A 15439-nucleotide genomic window follows, 5' to 3' on the forward strand; every position below is an offset into this window, starting at 1 on the left:
CAGTATATAGTGCAAGCAATCTAACGATCGCTGGTTGAAGTCCCCTAGGGGGACTAATAAAAAAAATTAAAATTAGTAAAATAAAGGGTTTTTTAAATGTAAAAAAAAAATGAAAAAATTTAAAGTTAAAAAAAAACATTTTCTCCCGAGAGTATAGTAAAAAAATAAATAAATAAACATAATTGGTATTGCCGCGTCTGTAAAAGTCTGAACTATTACAATATATCATTATTTAACCCACAGAAGAATCGCTGTTTTTTTCATTTTCTATTCTGCATCTTGTGCCTAGGTATTTCATAGCTCACATGAAAGCAGCTACTATGACTCTAAACGCAAAGATCTCTTACCTAAGAAAAGGAGGAGGACTCGAATTCCAGACAAACCAAACTATAGCCTTAATCTCTGGAGTATAATGAAAAACTGCATAGGAAAAGAGCTATCCAAGATCCCCATGCCGGTAAGTGAGATACCAAGTTTGCTTAGCTTTAAAATATAAAAATACATTTATTTCAGATTCTTTTTTTCTGTAGCCTACATAGATTCAAAAGATCTTTCTCATATTACTGGTATTTTATTACTATTCATGAAATCATAATCAGAGCACTTCAGTCCATGTGGTCATTATCTTACTGGCACAGGGCAACTAGGGTAATCTTACAAGAATAAGACATTCTATAAAAACCCACTTGGAACACAACGAATAACAACTGGGCATATCAGAGAATTCTCTCACAAGATCGCCATCTGTTTTCGTGAAGCTGTGTGACAAACCTTCCAACACCATCAGGTTCTGAATAGATGGATATCATACAGTCTTGATATGAATTTCGAGAGTATTTCATTCAGCAGGGCTGGCCTTACGCTGAATGGTGCTGTGTCCGGTTCCATATGTTGCTCCCCCCCCCTAATTTGGTGTGCTGCTATACAGTGTACAAAAAATAATGCAAAATAAAATGCTTATATATCAGCATTATACAGGATGGTGCCAAAAAAATATGCAATACATAGGCTAAATAAAAGTTCTATACAAAATGCCTAAATAACAATGCTCTACAGGCCACCACCGCCATACGCTGTAGAAATAATATACTCTACAATGCCTAAGTAGCAGTGCTGTACAATGCCTAAGTACCATACAGTGCTCAAATGATACCAAAATACATTGATCCAATAACTTCTCCATAAATAAAGTAGTTTTATCATTTAGACCCCAGAGCAGACCCCAAAATTAATTCAGATCCCAGACAAGACCAAAAAAAGCATTAAGACCCCAGAACAAAACCCTCTATTTACTTACTGTTTCCGGGTTCTCTTCACTGCCAGGCACTGTAGCCGCACACAAGCTCCAGGCGCTAGCTGGCTTATATGCGCTACCACATACAAGGTCCTGACACTGGCTGGCGTCAGGACCTTATGTGCCACACACCCTTGTGTCTCTGGGGCCCGTAGCAGCCTGTATGGTAGTTGTTACCCCTCTTTAAATAATATGTAGCTACAGGCCTTGGGTACCAAGGTCCCATCCCTGGTCATCAAGCAGTGGTCTTAATATCATTGTTTGAAATAGGAAATTAATTATTATTAGTACTCTAAAACTCTAAGATAATTACTATAAAAAGGAAATGGAAAGGAAACATCTTATTGTAAATTACCATCACATTCTCTAAATCTAAAAATACCAAAACAAAAAAACACCTTTATTTAATGTACCTTAATTTTAAGGATTTGTTTCCAAAATGTAGCTATTCCGTATAAGTTGCGCTAGCTCTTATGGATTGCATGTTACCTGTGCATTGTTTCTTTCCAATCCATGTTACAACACGTATGGTATGGTATGCCAGCATCTTATGTTGAAAAAGAACCTCAATGCACCATGCTATGCCGTGCCCCTTTATCCGCGGAGTTCTTGATTATAGCTGCAGTGTATGGCTATTTGTCATCTCTTTTCAATGATCTTTTCATCCATTTGTTCTGTATATTTTTTTTACTTTGTAGCCGCTGTTGATGCCATTATTTGATCTTTTGTTTAGTGTTCCAGCTGTTCACATGGCCTTCTAGTTGTGTACTTTCATGTGTCCTGTGTATGAATTTCTCTCGAGCAAAGGTCAATTATAGTAGATGTTCTATGTGGTTCATCCTTCTACATGTTATGATTTACTTTTTTATTCCTGTGCCTTTAAATTTTGTTACTTTGAAGAGGCTTTTTCCTGTAGCTTCTCTTGCACTTTTGTTCTCTGATGTGAACAGAAGGCTCTTATTTTTTCAGTTGTTGCATTGACATATAGGAGAAATCTTAAAGAAGAAAAAAAAAAAGCTTGCTTATACATGTAAAGATTTAGGGGGAGATTTACTATGCCTTCGCATCAGAATTTCGATGTGCACGAAAGAAAATTAGTACCAAATTTCTTATGTGTTTTAAATACTTTTATTATCTTCCTCGACAGTTTTTAAGAGTATAGGATAAAGGTCTCAAACACGCAGCCCGCATGCGGCCCCTGAGGCTGTCATCTGCGGCCCACTGACAGCGGAAGAGCAGAGAGCAGGCCGTAGAAGGAGCGCCACACACATCCCACTGTAGATAGTGCCACACCACACACCCCGCCCTGTGGACAGCGCTACACCCCTGTCTCTATAGATAGCTTCATTGGGGCTCCCTCTAGGAGTGGAATCCCCAGCCAGAGCGCTCTGGCCGGGGATTCCGCTGATAGACCTAGCCCCTGACATCACTGTCAATATATGGACAGTGACATCAGTGGCTCCTCCTGGACCGGAATGCCCGGCAGGGGGTTACTGTCGCACTGGTCGGGGATTCCGCTGATAGACGAGGCCTCTGATGTAACTTTCCATATATGGACAGTGACGTCAGTGGCTCCTCCAGGGGAGGAATCCCCGGCCATAGTGCAGCAACGCTTTGGCTGGTGACTCCACTCCTAGAGGGAGCCTCAATGGAGTTATCTATAGGGAGATATGTGTGGCACTATGTACAAAGGGATATGTGTAATCCTATCTACAATAGGATATGTGTGGCACTATCTACAATGGGATATGTTTGGCACTATCTACAAAGGGGTGCAAGCAAAAATAGAAGGAATTTCTCCAGTTCACCTTGTAGTAGATGTGTGAATTTGTGGATGGTAATCTTGGCGCTCGGATCCTCGTGGTGGCACATGGAAAGACTTGCTATTTTGAAAAAAGGGTTTGGTTGGATCCAGCGCTGGAAGTAGTTAAAAGGAAGCTTTTTCCAAGTTTTAATGATTCTTAGTAGTTAAAAGAAGGTTTTCTTTGGCATATATTAGTTATGATCCTGCAAGGATAGATTGGATGAAGAAAGTAGGAAGCCTACGCGTTTCGGACGGTGTCTCCGTCCTTATTCATGGCTTAAGATGGCCATCTTAAGCCATGAATAAGGACGGAGACACCGTCCGAAACGCGTAGGCTTCCTACTTTCTTCATCCAATCTATCCTTGCAGGATCATAACTAATATATGCCAAAGAAAACCTTCTTTTAACTAAGAATCATTAAAACTTGGAAAAAGCTTCCTTTTAACTACTTCCAGCGCTGGATCCAACCAAACCCTTTTTTCAAAATACAAAGGGGTGTGTGGCACTATCTACAAAGGGATATGTGTGGCACTATCTACAAAGGGATATGTGTGGCACTATCTACAAAGGGATATGTGTGGCACTATCTACAAAGGGATATGTGTGGCACTATCTACAAAGGGGTGTGTGTGGCACCTTCTACAAAGGGGTGTGTGTGACACCTTCTACAAAGGGGTGTGTGGCACTATCTACACAGGGCACTGTGGCATTACACTGCGCCATTTTCTAGGGGTTGGCACTATCTACAGAGGGCACTGTGGCATTATCTTTGGGGCGGTGTGGCATTAACTACAGAGGGCACTGTGGCATTATCTACAGAGGGTACTGGGGAATTATCTGGGGAAGTGTAGCTCTATCTACAGAGGGCACTGTGGCATTATATACGAGGGGTGGCACTATCTACAGGGGCCACTGTGGCACTATCTAAAAAGGGTCTGCCCAATCTTGACATTCTGTGTCTGCCAAACGCTGCCAATGGAGCAGTCAGACTGCATTTAGCAAGACTTAAACTGGAAAACTGGAGTGTTAAAATAAGCACGTGGAGTAAACTTGCAAATTTCCGGTAAGTTTAACCCCTTAATGACCGGGCCATTTTGCACGTTAATGACCAAGGATTATTTTTTGTTTTTTCACGGTCGCATTCCAAGAGTCATAACTTTTTTTTTATTCCGTCGACATCGCCGTATAAGGGCTTGTTTTTTGCGGGACGAGTTGTATTTTGTAATTGTACCATTTTTAGATGCTTATAATATATTGATTAACTTTTATTAACTTTATTTTAGGAGAGTATTAAAAATAAGCAGCTATTCCAGCATTGATTTTCACGTTATAAATTTACGCCGTTTACTATGCAGCGTAAATAACATGTTAACTTTATTCTATGGGTCGGCACGATTACGGGGATACCAAATATGTAAAGGTTTTATATGTTTTTTCTACGTTTGCACAATAAAAAGCCTTTTAGAAAAAAATTACTTGTTTTTGCATCGCCGCATTCCAAGAGCCGTAACGTTTTTATTTTTCCGTCAATGTGGCCGTATGTGGGCTTGATTTTTGCGGGCCAATGTGTAGTTTTCATTAGTACTATTTTGGGGTACATAGGACTTATAGATTCATTTTTATTAAATTTTTTATGGGGGGAATGGGAGAAAAGAGCGAATTTTGCCGTTGTTTTTTGCGGTTTTTTTGGACGCCGTTCATCCGGCAGTTTAATTAATGTATTCATTTTATTGTTCAAGTCGTTACGATCGCGGGGATACCATATATGTGTATGCGTGATTTTGTTTTGACACTTTTACTAAATAAAACCACTTTTTGGGCAAAAAAAGTAGTTTTATTTGATTTTCACTGTAATTTTATTTTTATTTTTTTCCACAAACTTTATTTAACGGATTGACATATTTTTTTTTAGTCCCACCAGGGGACTTCACTATGCAATGTGCCGATCGCATATATAATGCTTTGGTATACTTAAAACTGACAGGCAACCTGTTAGGTCATGCCTCCGGCATCGCCTAGCAGGCAGTTGCGGAAGACAGACCTGGGGGTCTTTGTTAGACCCCCGGCTGTCATGGAAACCCGACTTGTTTGCGGGGGCGCCGATGGGGTGATAGAGGGAGCTCCCTCCCTGTCAAACACATTAGATGCCGCTGTCACTATTGACAGCGGCATTTAATGGGTTAAACTGCCGGAATCGGAGCGCGCTTCGATTCCGGCAGTTGCAGCAGGAGCCAGGCTGTGTATAACAGCCGTGCTCCTGCCGCTGATCGCGTGGGTACAGTCTCAGTACCCGCGCCATCACAGGACGGATATATCCGTCCTCCTGCGCGAACTAGCAGCTGCTGAGGACGGATATATCCGTCCTTCGGCGTTAAGAGGTTAAACCTAGCGGTATTATTATAGTAATGTAGTATTGTTATAGTAGTTCAAATAATGAATTGATTAACAATAATTTTTTTATCAAATTTGAAAGTAATGTGGCCCGTCAACTTCACATTTTTTCTATGTGCGGCCCATTTACCTGGCTGAGTTTAAGACCCCTGGTCTAGAATAATGGGCAAAATGTATTAATGGTGTGCACCATTTTGTTTTTTTTGGTGCAAAGTACACCAGCCATTAGGTGACATAAGGAATAGGAAACTGCCTACCATATATAGTGAGTTGCGCCAAATATATAATTTCAACATTTTGATCAATTTGAATCAATTTACACAATTTTTCCATAGTGTATTTTATGACAATATTAATAAATCTCCCACTTAGTCTTTCCTGCTCCCACAGTTACAGTATTTATTGATGCGCTATGTAGATAGTGGCATGTTCATACAAATAATTGTCATACAATTGCTAATTAACCTTTGAGAAAGGTACAGGCAAGCAATAATTACATAGAGATTCTTTTCTTTGACAAATGCACTCTGTAAAACATTGTGGAAGTTTAAAGAATTTACCACCCAAGCTTACCTACCAAATGTATGTTCGTAAGAAGTAGAGGGCAGAAAGTATGGGCCCTTTTACACAGGGCAATTATCGAGCAAACGAGCGTTTATCAGCTGAACGTATTGTTTCGGCAGTCTAAAATATTATCGTTGTCGGCAGCACATCTCCCTGCCGTGCTGCCAACATGCCGAGCAGCCAACACGATAGAAATATATGGGGAATCGTAGTAATGAGCACTCGTCCCCTTACTAGCTCCCTGTGAAAGGAGCAAACGAGCGCCGATCAACGAGCCGTCGCACTGATCGGCGCTCGTTGTTACGGCCAAAATGGGCTGGTATAAAAGGACCTTAGGACTGCTGCATTACCCACAGGGTTTATTTCTAGTCTGTATCCATGGAGACACATGGAGCTGTAGACAAAAAGTAGGAAATGTTTAACCAAGACTTTTCGCAAAGTTGCAAGTGTACATTGTTTCATATAAATCAAACTCTACTGTTTACTAAAGTGTCGACGACCAGCGTTCACATTTACTCTGAAAAGTGTAGAGCGTGGAAGTGCTGGTGGCACAAATCAATAGATGCCACTGTCCCTTCTGCTCTGTACGAAATGACACCATTCAACTTTAACAAGAGTGTGTAGGTCAAGTGGTCTGGAGCCTCTATCGCGCATGGTGCTTGATAAAATTATTCATTGTGTCTGAATGAACTAACTAGAGTTTTCACCAAAGTATAAGCCCTACCATATAGAGAGTAGGAAGAAAGCTCTGCAGCCTCCCTTATTGTACAGATATTAAAAGGAAAGAGAATGGCAGATTATGTAAATATATATATATCGGACAATTTAGTCTTTGAAGTTGGACCTTATTAAAGTTGTTGTATGAGATTAAAGGGAATTTCTACCTAATATGATAGTGTTTGGAGACCGTTACTTTTGGCTTTCTCTATAAGATTTCACCGTTCTGAGAAATGAATCTTGGTTGCTATAGGCTATTGCTACAGTCATAACTTTTTAAAAGATAATCGCAGACATTTATCAAAAGTTGCATCATTTTAGCCAATGTCTAAATTAACTTTTTTCACTTTTTCACTATAGCTTTTCCTCCCCACTTTCCAAAAGCCATAGCTTTTTAATTTTTCCATTGACAAAGCCATATAGGAACTTGTTTTTTTGCAGGACAAGTTGTGTTTTCTAATAGCACCATTTAAAGTACTGGGAAACTGAAAAAAAAATGCCATTGTTTTTTGGGTTTCGTTGTTACGGCGTTCACCGTACGGTAAAAATCAACATGTTGAACTTTATTTTGTGAATACGATAACAGCGATACAAATTGATATAGTTTTTTTTATGATGTACTGCTTTTACAAAGAAAAAACTATTTGTTAAAAAAAAAAAATATATTATTCTGAGACCCATAACTTTTTTATTTTTTAAGTGTGTTGACCAAAAAAACAACAATTCTGGTATTGTGAACTGATGGTTTCCGATGGCATTCATCCGGCAAGTTTAATAACAGTATATTTTTTTTATATTTTATTTTATGAATGCGTCGATACCAATTATGTCTATTTTTTTTATTTTTTGCATTACTTCTGGGAATAAGCTTTTTTCTTATCACTCCCCCCAATAGGTTTTACAGTGTTTGCCTTGATTATAGATTTTGTCATATTTCATTATAATTTTTACATTATTTACCCAAGCATTAACCTCCGGTGGGGAGCTAGATATCCACTTTTTAACTATTAGCAATTTTGCAATAAATAATAGTTTTATTAATCCACATTTTTTTCCTTAGAAATATTAAATTCGGAATCATCACCCAGCAATACCAGTTGGGGTTAAAACACTATATCTGGATCTATTTTTTCCCAAAAAATTCTATCCCAGTAATCAGCAATCTTAATACAATTCCATAGCATGTGCAAATACAGGGTGGGCCATTTATATAGATACACCTAAATAAAATGGGAATGGTTGGTGATATTAACTTCCTGTTTGTGGCACATTAGTATATGGGAGGGGGGAAACTTTTCAAGCTGGGTGTTGACCATGGCGGCCATTTTGAAGTCGGCCATTTTGTATCCAACTTTAGTTTTTTCAATGGGAAGAGGGTCATGGTGACACATCAAACTTATCAAGAATTTCACAAGAAAAACAATGGTTTGCTTGGTTTTAACGTTACTTTATTCTTTCATGACAATCCAACACAATGGGCAGCACTTTGAACACATTTTATAAGTGGTCAGAAACTTGTAAATAACTCATGAAAGAATAAAGTAACGTTAAAACCAAGCAAACCATTGTTTTTCTTGTGAAATTCTCGATAAGTTTGATGTGTCACCATGACCCTCTTCCCATTGAAAAAACTAAAGTTGGATACAAAATGGCCGACTTCAAAATGGCCGCCATGGTCAACACCCAGCTTGAAAAGTTTCCCCCCTCCCATATACTAATGTGCCACAAACAGGAAGTTAATATCACCAACCATTCCCATTTTATTTAGGTGTATCCATATAAATGGCTCACCCTGTAGTTTGCTTCCGCTGCACCACATCTGGGGCAGCTAGAAGCTTTATTGATAGAGAATTTACTCAAAAGGGCTGGCGTATTGTAAAACCTATGTATCAAATTGAACTGAATAAGCTGATGGTTGATGCTTATCGATACTTTACAAATATTTTGAAATATTATGTTCCAATCAAGAACACAATCGTTATTCAATTCCTTCTCCCATTTTATAACACAATTACATTTTATTTTCCTTGAATTTATTTCCATCAGGGATTTATGTAACCTGGAGAGGTTTTTTTTTCACATTTGTATTTTCTCAGTTTTTTTGTAAAAGTCATCCATATGGTCTTTATTTAGAGGATTGCTATCCTTAGATTTATCAAATACGTGCTTTAATTGGATATAGGAGAATCTTTCCTTCTCCGTCAAGTCAAAATCATCTGATAATTTTTCCCATGTTTTGATTTTTCCTCCTTCCATTAATTCTAGTACATATCTAATCCCTCTAAGTTTTAATAGTGGTAACTCTGGGATAGCCTTACATTCTTCTATATTAACCCCTTAGTGACCACCAATATGCCTTTTTACGTCGGTCACTAATGGGCTTTAGGCTAGGCTGACGCCTTTTCACGTCAGCCTAGTCTAAGTCCTGCACGGGTCTCCCGTGCAGGCAGGAGCCGGGGCTCTGCTGTCTGATGACAGCTGAGCTCCTGCTCCAACGCCCGCGATCGAATTTTACACGTTTACTTAGATCGCGGCCGTTTAACCCGTTAAATGCCGCCGTCAATAGCGACTGCGGCATTTAACTTTGTTTACAGAGGGAGTGAGCTCCCTCTGTCACCCATCGGAGGCCCGCGAATGCAATCGCGGGTCTCCGATGGGGTGTCATGGTAGCCGGGGGCCTGATAAAAGCCCCCAGGTCTGCCCTGGACATATGCCTGTTAGGACGCGCCGGAGGCACGTCCTAACAGATTGCCTGTCAGATTTACACTGACAGGCAATAATGCTCTGATATACGAAGTATACCAGAGCATTATAGCAGCGATCGGAATATCGCACAGTAAAGTCCCCTAGTGGGACTAATAAAATAACTCATCAAAGTGAAATAAAGATTATTACTAAAAAGTACAGTAAAAAAATAAATAAAAACATTTTTTTCCATAAAAAGTGGTTTTATTTAGTAAAAGTGTAAAAAAAAAAAAAAGTACACATATGTGGTATCGCCGCGACCGTAATGACTCCATTAATAAAGTTAATATGTAATTTAAACCGCAAAGTGAACATTGTAAAAAAAAAACGCAAAAAACCATGGCGAAATTGCAATTTTTTTCCATTGCCCCCCAAAAAAGTCATAATAAAAATGAATCAACAAGTCCCATGCACCCCAAAACAGTACCATTCAAAACTACGTCTTGTCCCGCAGAAAACAAGCCCAAAAAATCACTACATTGATGGAAAAATAAAAAAATTACGGCTCTTGGAAAGCAACGATGCAAAAACAAATAATTTTAGTTCAAAAGTGTTTTTATTGTGCAAAAGTCATAAAACATAAAAAAACCTCTACATATGTGGTATCGCCGTAATCGTACCGACCCATAGAATAAAGGTAACATGTTATTTACGTCGCATAGTGAACGGCGTCAATTTAAAAACGCATAGAACAATGGCGGAATTTCAGTTTTTTTTATAATCCCCCCCAAAAAGGTTAATAAAAGTTAATATAAAAATTATATGTACCCAAAAATTGTGCTATTAAAAAGCACAACTAATCCCGCAAAAAACAAGTCCTCATACAGCTATGTAGACGAAAAAATAAAGTTATAGCTCTTTGAATGCGACTATAGAAAAACGAATAAAATAGCTTGGTCATTAGGGTCTAAAATGGGCTGGTCACTAAGGGGTTAAGATTATGCCATAACGGAGAAAAAGATTAAAAAAACATTTCGACCAGTCACATTTCTTAAACTATTCCAGCATTCATGCAGGAGTTGTGCTGTCAACACGTTTTCCATGACTCCAGATTTTAATTGACCAGATTCTAACACCTCATAAATATCTGAAAAGCAGCCTTTAATGTTAATGATCATCCATTGTAGGAACTCGGCCTTATCCCATTCTTGTATGTATTATAATTGTGCTGCTAAGTAATATACTCGAATATCTGGCAATGCCAGTCCTCCTTGTTCTCTTGAAGGACATAAGTAATCTAGCTTAATCCGAACTCTCTTCCTTCCCCAAATCAGGTTATTAAAGATAGTTATGATTTTCTTAAAATATTTATCTTGTATCCACACCGGGGTAACCCCAAAAACACATAAAAGTTTAGGGATCAACACTGTTTTAATCAAGACAATTTTATCGGCTTTTGATATTGCCAATTCGTTCCATATTTTTATTTTTTTTTCCATTTCTTTTATAAGGGGGAAAAAATTATAGTCCTAAAATTCTTTTATATTATTTGACATTTCTATACCCAAATATCTAAAGCTTTCTCCTGGATATATGATTTGAATTTTTTTTTGTAATACTAAATCACTTTTATTTAGTGGCATTAATATGGATTTTTCCCAATTGATCTCTAGACCAGAATAGAATCCAAATCTTTGAATAATAGATATACCGTATATATCGGCGTACAAGACGACTTTTTACACCCTTAAAAAAATGTCAAAAGTGTGGGGTCGTCTTATATGCCGGATATTGTCTACATTAGGGATGCACGTTGCAGCCGCACAGCTCAGTATAGTAACACATGAATGTATGGGAGCGCGGCTGCGGCTGTGTAATTCAGCCACAGCCCCGCTCCTGAGTCATGATAAGTTCGCGGGGTCAGGATGATGCAATGCGGCCAGCGCTGCACTAATGAGCGGCGGCACTGGAGACAGAACATGGCGGGCGCGCTACAAAACACCCCCATGTTCTGTCTTCAGTGCCTGAACTGCCGCTCATTAGTGCAGCGCCGGCCGCATCACCTCATGCTGACCGCGCGCGCACTTCCTGTCAGGAGCGGGGCAATGGCTGTATTACACAGCTGCAGCCCCGCTCTATAACGGCGGAGATCAGAGAAACCGCTCATCTCCGCCGTTATTCCCCTGAATGCTGCGATCACAGCTGACTGCAGCATTCAGGGGAAAGTGAGAAGGGGGGATGCCCCTGGATCGCGTCACAGGAAATTCCTGTGACGCGATCGAGGGCCATACCATATATGGGCAGACAGCCCAGGGTCTATTGACGGACCCCAGGGCTGTCTTACCATATTTCATGTTGTTAGGACATACCCAAGTATGTCCTAACAACTGCCTGTGTATTATCCGTCCACAGGTTAATGTACTGGCACATATCTGATATATGTCAGTACATTAAAGTTTAAAAACAAAGTATTGTTAAATTTTTTTATTTTTTTTTTAAAACATTTTTATTGAAGAAAAATCAAAGGTTCATACAAAGAACTAGTACAAAATACAGTTATACATAAAGAAAGAAAAAAAACATGGTCAAAAACATTAAAGCACATATTGTCTGCCTAATACATTTTGACAGTTCCTTAGAAAGATCATGAATGAAATCACATAGATAATCACGACACTTCAGTAAAGCATGCCTGGGAAGTCCGGAATGAGCTATCCCTCCGAATAACAACAAACATCATCAATCAGTTTGCTTCAAGATTCCCAATGAGCCCTTCAAATCCTCTGTGTGATACCACCTGGAGAATCGAATTCTTGACATAGTTTCTTTGATCTCATCTGAAGTAAGGTGAGTAATAATAAATGGTTTCCATTTTGCAAAAAATTTTGTTACTTTTGTACTGCTATGTCTCTCAGTGTCAAGCCTATCCGAATATAAGTAGAGTTTCAGCTGATCTGACACATCGGTTATCGAGGGTACGTGACTGGTAATCCATGTATTCAATAGACATCGTTTCGCCACCAAGAGAATGACATGTATCAAAGAGGGCAATTTATGTTCCTTTTTAGATTGAGGTATTATAGGAGTTATATAGTGAAATAGTATCATCAGAGGTGTCATCTGAATGGGGATTCTCCACATGGTATTTATATAGCTAAGTATGCTCTTCCAGTAATCTTGGATCTGTGGGCATGTCCACATACCATGATAAAGGTCCGTACAGGGCTTGTGACATTTCGGACAGCTTGTCAATCTGTCAGGATTATGAGATGTAACAGGTAAATTAAAGGCATATATAGCTGCGTGTATTAGTTTAAAATGTGTTTGCCTCCAGGTTTCATTTATAATATGCTTTCTTAATAACAACCAACCCTCCAGAATGCATGCAGAAACTTCAGTATTACGTAATACCTTCTCCCAATAGGGAAATCTGAGTGGTAATTTATAAGTCCCACATTTATCTCTTATCGTCTGATATATGGCAGAAATCGAGTTTGCAGTTAATCTCTGATCTAATAATTTGTCAAAATCATTAACAGATATTTCCCTAGAAATGTCACCAAAGCTCTTGACACAGAATGATTTAAGTTGCATATACTGGAAGGTCTGATCACCCTGTAAGTCAAATCCTTGCATCAGCTCTGTAATAGTCTTTATACGTGGTATAGAATCATGCAATATATGTGCTATAGTAGTGATGCCGCTCTGTTTCCAACTTCTGAAGAATTTATTAAGCCTTCCAGCCAGAAAATCTTTGTGACTCCAGAGGGGCAAATGTTTAGAAAACTGGAAAGAAAGACCAAATCGCTTTCTCAATTCCTTCCAGGTTGCTATTGTGTCACGTATCGTGATTGAGTGTTTTGCAATCAGCGGGAGAGAAGCATAACTGGAATGCACTAATGACATCAGATCAGCTGGTTCCACCAATGCAGACTCCAAAGCAAAATTAGAATATGAATTAGAGGAATGAGCCCAATCCACAATGTGCCTGCTCAAACATGCCAAATTATAGGTTCTGACATTAGGGACATTTAACCCTCCCTGTGTTCTACTCAGACACATCTTAGCTAAAGATATCCGGGACCTCTGCCCTTTCCATATAAATCTGGTAAATGCCCTATTCAAATTAGTGACATCTGTATGCTTCAGGAGAAGTGGTATGGTCTGTAAGTGATACAAAATCTTAGAAAAGCTCATCATTTTAATGACATGTGCCCGTCCCATTAAGTTTATTGGAAGTGTTTCCCACCGTCTCAGTTCAGACTGTATTTTATGTATTATGGGGGGATAATTAAGACCATATATGGAAGCCGAGGTTTTACCTATTTTGATCCCCAAGTAACTTATGTGTGTATGAGCAATTTTCAATCCCACCAAGTCAATAGCCTGTCGATCTAAATGAGTAATGGGGAATAAATTAAGAAACTCACATTTTTCGGGGTTAATTTTGAATCCCGACACTAACCCAAAGTCACCAATATGTTGAAATACTGGCTGTAAATGAGTAGCAGGATCTGACATAAATAATAAGATATCATCAGCGAAGAGGGCAGTACGTACCATTTGAGATCCTATTTGAACGCCCTGAAATAAGGAAGTCCTCTCCAAATTATATGCTAAAGGTTCCAAAGCCAAATTAAATAATAAAGGGGACAAGGGGCATCCCTGTCTGGTACCCTTTTGTAAAGGAAATAATGACGATCTACAACCTGGTGAATATACAGCCGCTCGTGGTTCCTTATAGAGTGCCGAAAGGAACGTTCGGAAACTACCTATTAGACCAAATTTGTCTAGTACCAAATCCAGCCATTTCCATCTAACGTTATCAAATGCCTTTTCGGCATCTAAGGCTACCAATGCATATTGCTTGGTAGATCGAGTTTGGGCATGTGTGGCATCTAGGACAGTCAGAACCCTTCTGATGTTAGTTACTGCTGCCCTGCCACGCACGAAACCCACTTGAGTCGGATATATTAGATTAGGGAGTATATAGGAAAGTCGCTCGGCAAATATTTTTGCAATGAGTTTCAGATCCTGATTAATTAAAGATATTGGGCGATAGGATGAGGGTAATAAAAGATCCTTACCCGGTTTAGGGAGCACTCTTATATACGCCAAGTTAGCTGCTGGGGGTATATCTGCACCATGCAATATGGAATTAAAGTAGGCTACCAACGCAGGTGTAATTTGCTGCCTGAGAACCTTGTAGAACTCAGCCGAGTATCCATCAGGCCCCGGTGACTTGTTATTCTTAAGGGCTTGGATTGTCCGCAAAACCTCTTCCTCCGTTACCTCTGCATTTAGTGCATCCAACTGTGCGGAAGTCGGAACTGGTAGATCTAATGATTGAAGGTATTGGCAACCAAGATCTTTATGAAATGGAGTGCCATCTGCATATAATTGCCTGTAAAACTGCTCAAAAGTGTGCATTATTTGTGATGGCTCAGTGTGAACTGTGCCATTGCTATCTTTAATTTTGGATATATGGGAGGAGGGTCTATGCCCCCTAGCCAGATTAGCTAGTAACCTGCCAGATTTGTTACCGAATTTAAACAACTCCGCCTCCATCATTGAACGATGAATACGCTCTCTGCGGTCAAGCCATAACTCAAATTTCGTTCTGGTGAGTTTCCATTCCTGCAACGTGGTCGAGGAAGGTTGTAGAATATATTTATTGTAAGCCGCCCTAAGGGCATCACTACTATCTTGATAATGTTTCTGGGTGATTTTTTTGAGTTTAGAAACGTGCGCTATCAATCTACCTCGAAGTACAGCTTTCGCTGTCTCCCAGTATAAGGAGGGATTGTCGCTATGTCCCTTATTAAAAGAGTCATATTCCAACCACCAACCACTCAAAAGCTCTGTGAAGGATTCATCTTTTATCAAAAAAGAAGGAAAACGCCAAATAAAATCATTTCCACGTATGTGCATGTCTGCTACCTCCAAGCAGACTGGTGCATGATCCGAGATTAATAGTTGTTCT

General features: G+C 39.3%; 1 protein-coding gene across 1 annotated transcript in view; it reads left to right on the forward strand.

Annotated features, from left to right (window-relative positions):
• The window catches only part of OSBP2 (oxysterol binding protein 2), a 385374-nt gene that overhangs the window by 309872 nt on the left and 60063 nt on the right, over positions 1 to 15439 (forward strand). The window contains exon 7 of the mRNA XM_075835587.1: positions 290 to 457. Coding sequence (XP_075691702.1) covers positions 290 to 457 — 168 coding nt within the window. The remainder of the gene's footprint in view (positions 1 to 289; positions 458 to 15439) is intronic.

The sequence above is a fragment of the Rhinoderma darwinii genome, chromosome 1, assembly GCF_050947455.1.
Source record: "Rhinoderma darwinii isolate aRhiDar2 chromosome 1, aRhiDar2.hap1, whole genome shotgun sequence".
Lineage (NCBI taxonomy): Eukaryota > Metazoa > Chordata > Amphibia > Anura > Rhinodermatidae > Rhinoderma > Rhinoderma darwinii.